The sequence below is a fragment of the Gigantopelta aegis genome, chromosome 1 (assembly GCF_016097555.1).
Source record: "Gigantopelta aegis isolate Gae_Host chromosome 1, Gae_host_genome, whole genome shotgun sequence".
NCBI classification, from domain to species: Eukaryota; Metazoa; Mollusca; class Gastropoda; order Neomphalida; family Peltospiridae; genus Gigantopelta; species Gigantopelta aegis.
The window spans coordinates 33,224,257-33,237,957 of NC_054699.1; the positions used below are offsets into that span (position 1 = coordinate 33,224,257).

Consider the following 13,701-nt stretch of genomic DNA (forward strand, 5'->3'; position numbering starts at 1 on the left):
ATAACAGTGACTGAACTACAGTACAAAACAGATCCCTCAGTGTAAAACACTCGGTGTAAAACACCCCTCTTATAACAGTGATGGAACTACAATACAAAACAGATCCCTCAGTGTAAAACATATCCGTCTTATAACAGTGATGGAACTACAGTACAAAACAGATCCCTCAGTGTAAAACATATCCGTCTTATAACAGTGATGGAACTACAGTACAAAACAGATCCCTCAGTGTAAAACACTCCCTCTTATAACAGTGATGGAACTACAATACAAAACAGATCCCTCAGTGTAAAACATCCCCGTGTAACACTCCTCTTATAACAGTGATGGAACTACAGTACAAAACAGATCCCTCAGTGTAATCACATCCCTCTTATAACAGTGACTGAACTACAGTACAAAACAGATCCCTCAGTGTAAAACACTCCCCTCTTATAACAGTGATGGAACTACAATACAAAACAGATCGTACAAAACAGATCCCTCAGTGTAAAACACTCCCCTCTTATAACAATGATGGAACTACAATAGAAAACAGATCCCTCAGTGTAAAACTCACCCCTCTTATGACAGTGATGGAACTACAATACAAAACAGATCCCTCAGTGTAAAACACATCCCTCTTTTAACAGTGATGGAACTACAATACAAAACAGATCCCTCAGTGTAAAACACCCCCCTCTTATAACAGTGATGGAACTACAATACAAAACAGATCCCTCAGTGTAAAACACACCCCTCTTATAACAGTGATGGAACTACCATACAAAACAGATCCCTCAGTGTAAAACACATTCCTCTTATAACAGTGATGGAACTACAATACAAAACAGATCCATCAGTGTAAAACACACCCCTCTTATAACAGTGATGGAACTACAATACAAAACAGATCCCTCAATGTAAAACACACCCCTCTTATAACAGTGATGGAACTACAATACAAAACAGATCCCTCAATGTAAAACACACCCCTCTTATAACAGTGATGGAACTACAATACAAAACAGATCCCTCAATGTAAACAAAACCTGCCAAAAAAAAAAAAAAAACTTCTCTGAAAAACCCATATCAAGCCCAAACGTAGTACCAACAACAGTGGCGGACCCCATGGAAGTCACCGCGTCCGCCACATTCTCAACTGACAAAATATCAGGTAGCCAAACCAACGCGGATGGGATCAAAACAACCGCCTCCGCCGTGGCCGTTGTCAAAAAATTGAATCAGTGAGCCACGACGGACCGACTAGTAGACACCCAAAAACACGACGAGTTGAGAAGCCAAAAAAATCAGACTAAACCCAATAAACTTAGCACCAGGAAAGAATCCCACAGCAAATTACGGCCCCAACTACGATCAGGTAACCAGAGCATCAAACCAACCAAAAGTTACTTGCCAATAAAAACAGTAAACTCCAAAAGAATAACCAGCTTTAAACAAACCCCGGCAAAAAATACCAAAATCCAACACGCGGTAAACTTTCTTAAAACAAAACCCAACCAAAGCAGAGTGACGGTCACCAAACTAGACAGATTTGCAGCCAGCAAAGTCGTTAACCAACCAACTACCTCCACCTCCAAGACTATACCCCACCCCTGCTCTCAATCTCCTTCTCAAACACCAACCACCCCTCTCTCACCCCAACACTGACTCTAACCCAAAACCCCACCTCTAGCACCACCCCAACCACTACCGCCACCTCGCCTACGCCAACCTCTACCTCCAACATAACCCAAAAGCCCACTCTCACTGATACCCCAACCTCTCTCACTCCCACCCCGATCCAAACCCCCAACCCTACCTTGACACCACCCAATAACCCACCACCTATGACCCAAACCAACTCAACAAGCAGCCAAATGGCCAAACCCGCCAACAAATGGCTGGTAAAACTCTACCCACTCCCCCCCCCCCCAAGAAACGACCAAATCTGCGCTGCAGGCTGGAAACCCCCCAACTCAAACTAGAAGAGATTAGCACTTGGACTAACGGTTATTTACTCATTACAGCAAATACAACCGTTACCAATTGGATATACATCCTAGGCCGCCGTCATAGACTCCAAGCATATGAAATAAAACCATCTAAATGCCACCACTGTCAGCAATGGGGCCATGGGGCTAACAAATGTAGACAACACAGAGAGCTCCCAACTTGCCACAGATGCGGCCAAAAACATCAAAGAAGCTCCCTAAATTCCTAATACACGCGACCCATCCAGTGCCCCAACTGCCTAAGCCGGCACATGGCCCACGACAGTCGCTGCCACCACTTCCAAAACGCATTGCGGCAACTTAACAATACTAAAAAATCCCAAACTAACCAAACGAACCAAACAGTCTATAAACCAACGCCAATCTCAGCAACCATCTCGTATGCCGAAATGGTTAAAACTAGGGAACAAAATCAAGTTAGCGAATTAACCAAAATAATAGAAAAACTAGCACAAGAAATCTCTGAAATTAAAAATAACATCAACCGTACAAACAATTAAATAAGTTAAAACCAAATTAAAACTAATCAACTATGGGACCAAATAATGGGAGACAAGTCTCCACACACTCCCCAAATAATAATAAACCAGACAAAATGGGCCTTAGCATTCTCCAGTGGAACGCCAAAGGCCTCCATTCAATGGGACATGGTGCTGAACTCATTCAACTAATTAGCACCTGTAACAACAAGCCAGATATCATTTACTTACAGGAAACCTGGCTAGGAATCTCCAAAAATAAAGCTAACATAAATATTAATAAAAATAATCTAACCAAACCATTCAAAATACCAGGATATACAAGCCATTTCAAAAACAAAGAAAACAATACTAGAGGTGGACTAGCCACACTAATAAAAAATAATATACCTCATCTAGAAATAAAATTCCAACCTAACAATAATAATTTAGAAATCCTCGGCCTAACCATACAGCATGATACTAGGAGTACGTAGACGTCATCAACGTATACAGCCCGCCAGGTCCGGAGCACAATAAATTAAATTTAAATGACTATAACAAACTTATCAGCTCGAATAATAATGTAATCATAGTAGGAGATTTTAACTGCCATAGTAGCTTATGGGGAAACCCCACCACAGACTTTGAAGGCGACATATTAGAAACGTTCATCAACAATAACAAGTTAGTCTGCCTAAACGACGGTGACATCACCTTTATCTTGGATATCAATGGAGGCACCTCAGCCCTCGACCTAACAATCACCTCAAACAATATAGGAGCTAACTCAAGTTGGGAAGTCTTGGAAACTCTTAATAGTGACCACTTGCCCATATTAACTAAATATAACTCAGTAACTGTAATGAAACTTTCATAGAAGAAGAAATATTTACACCTAAATTTAACTTCTCAAAAGCCAACTGCATGGGCAGGATTCTCCAAAGAATGCCTAAAACTTAAAGTTAATATCGAACTAAATGTCAATGAAGCTACTAACGAACTTACTAATAAGATTCTAAAAATAGTGAATAAACATATACCAATAACTAAACCCTTTAGGAAAAACCAACCAGTCAGCTGGTGGACTGAAGAGATCAAAAGTAAATGTAATCTCAGAAATCGTATGAGGAAAATCTTTAAAAAAACTGGCAAACCAGAATATCACAATAAATACAAAATAGCTAAAAACGAAGTCAGCAAACTAATAATTACAGCTAAACAAAACAGCTGGCAAACATTCTGTAGTGAAATAGATAATAGAACAACAGTCAGGGACATGTGGAAAAAAGTTAAAGGCATCCAAGGGCACCGCACCATACCCACAGTCCTTCAAAAACATAAACCAGCTCTTTCTAACAAACAAAAAGCTAACCTACTCAGCAAAACCTTCAGCAAAAATAGCAGTATTCAAAATCAAGCTCTTAGAATAATCGCTAGGGTACCAGCTAATACTAATGGACAAAGTTTAGAAGCAGAATTTAATATTATGCCACTGGACCATGGCAGAAAACTTCAACACCTTAAGTACCACCTTAAAGTTCACTCATTTGATCATGAACACCCAGTGCAGGACTGTTTTGGAACTACAATACAAAACAGATCCCTCTGTGTAAAACACATCCCCCTAATAACAGTGATGGAACTACAATAGAAAACAGATCCCTCAGTGTAAAACATACCCCTCCCCTCTTATAACAGTGATTGAACTACAATACAAAACAGATCCCTCAGTGTAAAACACCCCCTCCCCCCTTATAACAGTGATGGAACTACAATACAAAACAGATCCCTGTGTAAAACACCCCCTCCCCCCTTATAACAGTGATGGAACTACAATACAAAACAGATCCATCAGTGTAAAACACTCCATCCCCCCTTATAACAGTGATGGAAATACAATACAAAACAGATCCCTCAGTGTAAAACACTCCGTTCTTATAACAGTGATGGAACTACAATACAAAACAGATCCCTCAGTGTAAAACACCCCCCTCTTATAACAGTGATGGAACTACAAAACAAAACATCCCTCAGTGTAAACCCCCCCTTATAACAGTGATGGAACTACAATACAAAACATCCCTCAGTGTAAACCCCCCCCCCTTATAACAGTGATGGAACTACAATACAAAACAGATCCCTCAGTGTAAAACACACCCCTCTTATAACAGTGATGGAACTACAATAGAAAACAGATCCCTCAGTGTAAAACACACCCCTCTTATAACAGTGATGGAACTACAATACAAAACAGATCCCTCAGTGTAAAACACACCCCTCTTATAACAGTGATGGAACTACAATACAAAACAGATCCCTCAGTGTAACCCCCCTCCCCCCTTATAACAGTGATGGAACTACAATAGAAAACAGATCCCTCAGTGTAAAACACACCCCTCTTATAACAGTGATGGAACTACAATACAAAACAGATCCCTCAGTGTAAAACACACCCCTCTTATAACAGTGATGGAACTACAATAGAAAACAGATCCCTCAGTGTAAAACACACCCCTCTTATAACAGTGATGGAACTACAAAACAAAAACATCCCTCAGTGTAAACCCCCCCTTATAACAGTGATGGAACTACAATACAAAACATCCCTCAGTGTAACCCCCCCCCCTTATAACAGTGATGGAACTACAATACAAAACAGATCCCTCAGTGTAAAACACACCCCTCTTATAACAGTGATGGAACTACAATAGAAAACAGATCCCTCAGTGTAAAACACACCCCTCTTATAACAGTGATGGAACTACAATACAAAACAGATCCCTCAGTGTAAAACACACCCCTCTTATAACAGTGATGGAACTACAATACAAAACAGATCCCTCAGTGTACCCCCCCCCCCTTATAACAGTGATGGAACTACAATAGAAAACAGATCCCTCAGTGTAAAACACACCCCTCTTATAACAGTGATGGAACTACAATACAAAACAGATCCCTCAGTGTAAAACACACCCCTCTTATAACAGTGATGGAACTACAATAGAAAACAGATCCCTCAGTGTAAAACACACCCCTCTTATAACAGTGATGGAACTACAATACAAAACATCCCTCAGTGTAAACACCCCCTTATAACAGTGATGGAACTACAATACAAAACATCCCTCAGTGTAACCTCCCCCCCCTTATAACAGTGATGGAACTACAATAGAAAACAGATCCCTCAGTGTAAAACACACCCCTCTTATAACAGTGATGGAACTACAATACAAAACATCCCTCAGTATAACCCCCCCCCCTTATAACAGTGATGGAACTACAATACAAAACATCCCTCAGTGTAACCCCCCCCCCCTTATAACAGTGATGGAACTACAATAGAAAACAGATCCCTCAGTGTAAAACACACCCCTCTTATAACAGTGATGGAACTACAATACAAAACATCCCTCAGTGTAAACCCCCCCCCCCCCCTTATAACAGTGATGGAACTACAATAGAAAACAGATCCCTCAGTGTAAAACACACCCCTCTTATAACAGTGATGGAACTACAATACAAAACAGATCCCTCAGTGTAAAACACACCCCTCTTATAACGGTGATCGAACTACAATACAAAACAGATCCCTCAGTGTAAAACACACCCCTCTTATAACAGTGATGGAACTACAATACAAAACAGATCCCTCAGTGTAAAACACTCCCCTCTTATAACAGTGATGGAACTACAATACAAAACAGATCCCTCAGTGTAAAACACACCCCTCTTATAACAGTGCTGGAACTACAATACAAAACAGATCCCTCTGTGTAAAACACACCCCTCTTATAACAGTGATGGAACTACAATACAAAACATCCCTCAGTGTAAACCCCCCCCCCCCCCTTATAACAGTGATGGAACTACAATACAAAACAGATCCCTCAGTGTAAAACACACCCCTCTTATAACGGTGATCGAACTACAATACAAAACATCCCTCAGTGTAAACCCCCCCTCTTATAACAGTGATGGAACTACAATACAAAACAGATCCCTCTGTGTAAAACACACCCCTCTTATAACAGTGATGGAACTACAATAGAAAACAGATCCCTCAGTGTAAAACACACCCCTCTTATAACAGTGATGGAACTACAATACAAAACATCCCTCAGTGTAAACCCCCCCCCCCTTATAACAGTGATGGAACTACAATAGAAAACAGATCCCTCAGTGTAAAACACACCCCTCTTATAACAGTGATGGAACTACAATACAAAACAGATCCCTCAGTGTAAACCACTTCCCTCTTATAACAGTGATGGAACTACAATACAAAACATCCCTGTGTAAACCCCCCTCTTATAACAGTGATGGAACTACAATACAAAACAGACCCCTCAGTGTAAAACACTTCCCTCTTATAACAGTGATGGAACTACAATACAAAACATCCCTCAGTGTAACCCCCCCCCCCCCTTATAACAGTGATGGAACTACAATAGAAAACAGATCCCTCAGTAGAAAACAGATCCCTCAGTGTAAAACACACCCCTCTTATAACAGTGATGGAACTACAATACAAAACAGATCCCTCAGTGTAAAACACCCCCCTCTTATAACAGTGATGGAACTACAATAGAAAACAGATCCCTCAGTGTAAAACACACCCCTCTTATAACAGTGATGGAACTACAATACAAAACATCCCTCAGTGTAACCCCCCCCCTTATAACAGTGATGGAACTACAATACAAAACATCCCTCAGTGTAACCCCCCCCCCCCTTATAACAGTGATGGAACTACAATAGAAAACAGATCCCTCAGTGTAAAACACACCCCTCTTATAACAGTGATGGAACTACAATACAAAACATCCCTCAGTGTAAAACACTTCCCCCCCCCCACCATATAACTGTGATGGAACTACAATACAAAACAGATCACTCAGTGTAAAACACCCCCTCCCCTCCTTATAACAGTGATGGAACTACAATACAAAACAGATCTCTCAGTGTAAAACACTCCGTTCTTATAACAGTGATGGAACTACAATACAAAACAGATCCCTCAGTGTAAAACACTTCCCTCTTATAACAGTGATGGAACTACAATACAAAACATCCCTCAGTGTAAACCCCCCTCTTATAACAGTGATGGAACTACAATACAAAACAGATCCCTCGGTGTAAAACACTTCCCTCTTATAACAGTGATGGAACTACAATACAAAACAGATCCCTCAGTGTAAAACACATTCCTCTTATAACAGTGATGGAACTACAATACAAAACAGATCCCTCAGTGTAAAACACACCCCTCTTATAACAGTGATGGAACTACAATACAAAACAGATCCCTCAGTGTAAAACACACCCCTCTTATAACAGTGATGGAACTACAATACAAAACATCCCTCAGTGTAACCCCCCCCCCCCTTATAACAGTGATGGAACTACAATACAAAACATCCCTCAGTGTACCCCCCCCCACTTATAACAGTTATGGAACTACAATAGAAAACAGATCCCTCAGTGTAAAACACACCCCTCTTATAACAGTGATGGAACTACAATACAAAACATCCCTCAGTGTAAAACACTTCCCCCCCCCCCCCCACCCTATAACTGTGATGGAACTACAATACAAAACAGATCACTCAGTGTAAAACACCCCCTCCCCTCCTTATAACAGTGATGGAACTACAATACAAAACAGATGTCTCAGTGTAAAACACTCCGTTCTTATAACAGTGATGGAACTACAATACAAAACAGATCCCTCAGTGTAAAACACTTCCCTCTTATAACAGTGATGGAACTACAATACAAAACATCCCTCAGTGTAAACCCCCCTCTTATAACAGTGATGGAACTACAATACAAAACAGATCCCTCGGTGTAAAACACTTCCCTCTTATAACAGTGATGGAACTACAATACAAAACAGATCCCTCAGTGTAAAACACATTCCTCTTATAACAGTGATGTAACTACAATACAAAACAGATCCCTCAGTGTAAAACACTCCCCTCTTATAACAGTGATGGAACTACAATACAAAACAGATCCCTCAGTGTAAAACACACTCCTCTTATAACAGTGATGGAACTACAATACAAAACAGATCCCTCAGTGTAAAACACTCCCCTCTTATAACAGTGATGGAACTACAATACAAAACAGATCCCTCAGTGTAAAACACTCCCCTCTTATAACAGTGATGGAACTACAATACAAAACAGATCCCTCAGTGTAAAACACATTCCTCTTATAACAGTGATGGAACTACAATACAAAACAGATCCCTCAGTGTAAAACACACCCCTCTTATAACAGTGATGGAACTACAATACAAAACAGATCCCTCAGTGTAAAACACACCCCTCTTATAACAGTGATGGAACTACAGTGTACATGTATGCACAGATAAAAACAAATGCATGATAAAGAAATGAAAGAAACAAAGTAATTTAAGCACAACCCCAACAACAAAGAATGCCATCACAGATTCCCTATTCCATACCAACTCGTACCACTATACATGCATAGCAATTACTTACCTGTACATATACATGTATCTCAATTAGTAAATGCTGTAACAGCAGTACTATTAGCAAAACTAGTGCTATAATTGCATTTTACTTTGAATCTTTTGACACAGCTGACCCTATCCCTCCCTCAATAAACAAGTGAAGGGAAATAAATGAACAAATAGAAGACATCTGCAGTTTCATATATCAGTGTATATTGTTGATATGCTATCCTTGTATGTCAATATTTCCCATATATCAAAGTATTTAGTATACTGCCGAAATGCTTAGATACATGAATGTGAATATTTCTCATATATCAATGGATTTACATTTAATACAATGCTGAAATGGAAGGTGGGGGAAGGGGAAGATACAGAAATTGTTCATTTATCCATTCTACAATATTACTGATGTACATATTTATAAAGAAAAGAACAGTGCATAAAAGACTGCATGCAGAGTAACTCCACCAAAATTGTGACATGTGACACATCATCCATTCTACAATTACTGAATATCTGGAATGGCGTACTCAAGTTTATCTTGAATCTTCAGACTACTGGATTAATTCTGACAAGAGTCACACTGAACAGATAAAAGTTTATAACGTTTATTCAAATATTTTCAGTTGACAAGCCAAATACTTTTTCCAAAAACTGACCTTTTCACATCATAATTCTGTTATTTCTAACAGAAAAACTAGAATGTTGGCCATTTTGACAAAAAAACAAGTAACTTCTTGTTATGTTAGTATTTTTTACCAAATGGGTGTGCAAAATTGCAATATTAGTTATTGTATATTCTGCATGCAGTTTATAGTGTGGTCTTGTGCAATGCCATGAGAGATATTTTGCCTTCAGTATCCTGAAAGTTAACAGGAAAGGAACAAATGATTGCGTGCATAGTAACTTCTCCATCATACCTGTGACGTGTATAGCAGTAGAAGCAGCACAGCATGCAGACACAAATACCACAATGTGCATACCATGCAGACTAATCGTTTCTGACACTCGTCCTTTTGTAGATGAAAGGAAGGAAATGTTTTATTTAAAGGTAGAGTAAACTCAAACAAGAGCTTTATGTGTTGGAAAGATGCATACCCGGACCACCAACACATACTGACACTTTAACAAATGAAAAACGTGTAATTTTAGAGTTTATAAAAAAACATGATTATTCCTGCTAACTGGGGGCAGCCATTTTGTTTCATTTTTGTGACGTCCGGTGGTATTGCTTGGGGCAAGTCACGTCAGCTCCATCCATCTCATCTATGCACAGTGTAAACAAAAGCTCTAATTTACAACAAGGCGCTTTGCTTTCATCAACCTGACTTGTAAAACAACATAAATGACTTGATAGTATAATAAACTATTTAACTAAATATATTTCAATTTGCATCAATAGAACGAAATGGAGTTATAGTATTTTTCTTTTTAAAAAAATCCAAAGAAAAAAAAAGCATATTATTAGGCCTATAGGTATGCTACGTTCGAGCAAAAACGACCACTCACAATACCCAAGTGATAATTTTCTTTTCTTTGGGACTACGTAATTGGTCAGTTTTGTGATTTTAGATGGGAAAGTCTACTTAATCAAGGGTTTTACAGAATTACTTACAGTAATAAAGCAGGACGGCTGATCGATTACGATTAGAGTGGTGTCCGTGCGGTTAAAACACAATACCCTGTGATCTTAATAAAAAGAGGCATATCTTTTTAGTGTGTCTAGACACAGTGTCTGGGGACCATCTAAATATACACCTGCCAATCAGGAACCACAGGTACAGGCCACGGAAAGAAAAGACCAATTAACTAAGAAAACACTCCGATTATTATTTCAGTATGTAGGTTAATTTATGTACAAAACATAATACAGTTATTTCAACACTGACAATGGTGGGTTATTTTGTATTAAACATAATATATAATTGTTGCTGGCTTACTGGGATGACTATTATTACAGAATATTGCGAACTTCCGCAAAAATCAAGTATGTTTTGTTTCTTCAGTTCGAAGACCAATTCCTGACATGACACATTAGGTATTACGTAACCAGCAGCTCGCCAGAGGGCATATTCACTGGGATGATACAAAATGGCTGCACCCATTATATATAATAGCCGTCACATTTAACCGTTTTATTAATTAACTATATGATTAAACTTGTTGATATTAAGCAATAATATGCATTATATACCGTTGAATATGCATACCAGGTCAACTGCCTTGATTGTCCCTTCCTTTAACAACACACTCAACACATTTTATTTACGGTTATATGGCATCAGACCACACAGATATCGAGAGAAGAAACCCGCTGTCGCCACTTCATGGGCTACTCTTTTCGATTAGCAGCAAGGCAGGACCGCAGAAAGTACTCACCCACTCGGCAAATGTGAGTAAAAATTCTGATTGACGAGTTAAAAAATGCAACTACCAGCTAGATGGTCTACATGTCTTTTTTATTTTGTTTGACATGTGATGTTGATCTCTTATCAAGTGTTCTTAATAATGTTTTGTCAGTATATCTATATACATCATTTGAAGTGAAGACACTCATTATTATAATATTGTTAATAATATATTGTTCTATAGACTAGCGGACTAGTAGAAATTCTGGCGGGCTACTAAATTTTAGTTGGCTCTGGTCCGGCAGGCACACCTGCAAGGGATCTCTTATATGCACCATCCCACCGCTGTTCTGTTCGTGTGTCAGTTACGCAACTTTAAAATCACGAGAACCGCCAATTGGTTATGTGGTTATGTTATTTAAGAACAATTACATTCTAAAATTACAAGTACCACATATGTTACTGAACCACCAATGTAGCACAGAACTGTATAGTTAAGTGTTTTAGGATTCGGTAGGCCTAACTCAACGGTTATGAGAACTATATTCACTTAACCGAACAATCGTTTACCTAAGTAAAACTCACGTGAACTGACTTCCAATTACCTAAGATTTTGAAATATTGTCCCCTGAGGTAGCAACGGCTGTCTACCTCCTAAACGACGAGAACAACTGATAAATGAAAAGGGCGCATTACCGTCTAGGGGACATGTGCAGGATTTGTTTTTCTAGCACGGCTTTCTAACACCTTTCTACTGGTTGACTGAACTAGAACGCCTGTGCTCACATACATTGCACAGTGTGTAGACTATGCAGACAGTCTGTGTAGACCATCAGGGTTTCTGCCAGAGGGTAGAACAGGTATGACGCCATACCAAAATGTTTTGTCAGATTATATATTTTTTCGAGTTAACTTTCTGACAAAATTAATTATTCTTATCATTACTGTATGATTGTCATAACCCTAAGCCTAAACTTAACCCATGTTCTTTCTGGGGGAGGCCCCCCCACACCCCCTGTTGACTGGTTGCATTCAATTCTACAGTGACAAACCCAAAAGTTTCTTCCTAGCAGAAACACTGACCATGCAGACAGTTTGTGCTTACACACATACACCAGTGTGTAGCTGATGCAGACAGTTAATTCTTACACACATACACAAGTGTGTCGACCATGCAGACAGTTTGTGCCTACACACAAATACACAAGTGTGTCGACCATGCAGACAGTTTGTGTCTACACACACATACACAAGTGTGTAGCTGATGCAGACAGTTAATTCTTACACACATACACCAGTGTGTAGCTGATGCAGACAGTTAATTCTTACACACATACACAAGTGTGTCGACCATGCAGACAGTTTGTGTCTACACACACATACACAAGTGTGTCGACCATGCAGACAGTTTGTGTCTACACACACATACACAAGTGTGTCGACCATGCAGACAGTTTGTGTCTACACACACATACACAAGTGTGTCGACCATGCAGACAGTTTGTGTCTACACACATACACCAGTGTGTAACTGATGCAGACAGTTAATTCTTACACACATACACAAGTGTGTCGACCATGCAGACAGTTTGTGCCTACACACACATACACAAGTGTGTAGCTGATGCAGACAGTTAATTCTTACACACATACACAAGTGTGTCGACCATGCAGACAGTTTGTGCCTACACACACATACACAAGTGTGTAGCTGATGCAGACAGTTAATTCTTACACACATACACAAGTGTGTCGACCATGCAGACAGTTTGTGCCTACACACACATACACAAGTGTGTCGACCATGCAGACAGTTTGTGCCTACACACACATACACAAGTGTGTCGACCATGCAGACAGTTTGTGCCTACACACACATACACAAGTGTGTCGACCATGCAGACAGTTTGTGCCTACACACATACACCAGTGTGCCGACCATGCAGGTGACAGAACAAACAAACGACTTACTGTATAAGCGCCCACACTGACCTTGATAGAGAGTCCCACAGGCCGGGGCTGTCGTCACCGTCTTGTAGCAGCTGTTCACCCTGCTTGTCAGACTTCTTCGCAACCTGGTGGTGTGATAAAATAATTTATTACATACCTATTCAATCTTACTATAGTGATTTTCTAGCTGTGTGATAAATTTATTTTGTATCGTGCATATGTGCGATCTGGACCGGAATTTTTAAATAGGGAATTCCCTTTTTATTTTTAATGCAGTTAGCACATTTTATTTAATGATGTCATATATGATTTACAAATTATGTCATATCGTATTTGAAACATTACACAAGGCTGCCGCAGAGTAAGATTGTTAATGTTAAGTGAATCCATGAAAGGAGGATTGATCATAGATTTAACCGTGTTGTTATGACGTTTAATTTAAAAAAATGTTTTTGTAAAACATA

At 39.5% G+C, this 13,701-nt stretch overlaps 1 protein-coding gene across 1 annotated transcript in view; it reads right to left on the reverse strand.

Moving 5' to 3' along the window:
• The window catches only part of LOC121376456 (UDP-glucose:glycoprotein glucosyltransferase 1-like), a 96,451-nt gene that overhangs the window by 18,057 nt on the left and 64,693 nt on the right, over window positions 1-13,701 (reverse strand). Inside the window, exon 33 of the mRNA XM_041504366.1 lies at window positions 13,280-13,362. Coding sequence (XP_041360300.1) covers window positions 13,280-13,362 — 83 coding nt within the window. The remainder of the gene's footprint in view (window positions 1-13,279; window positions 13,363-13,701) is intronic.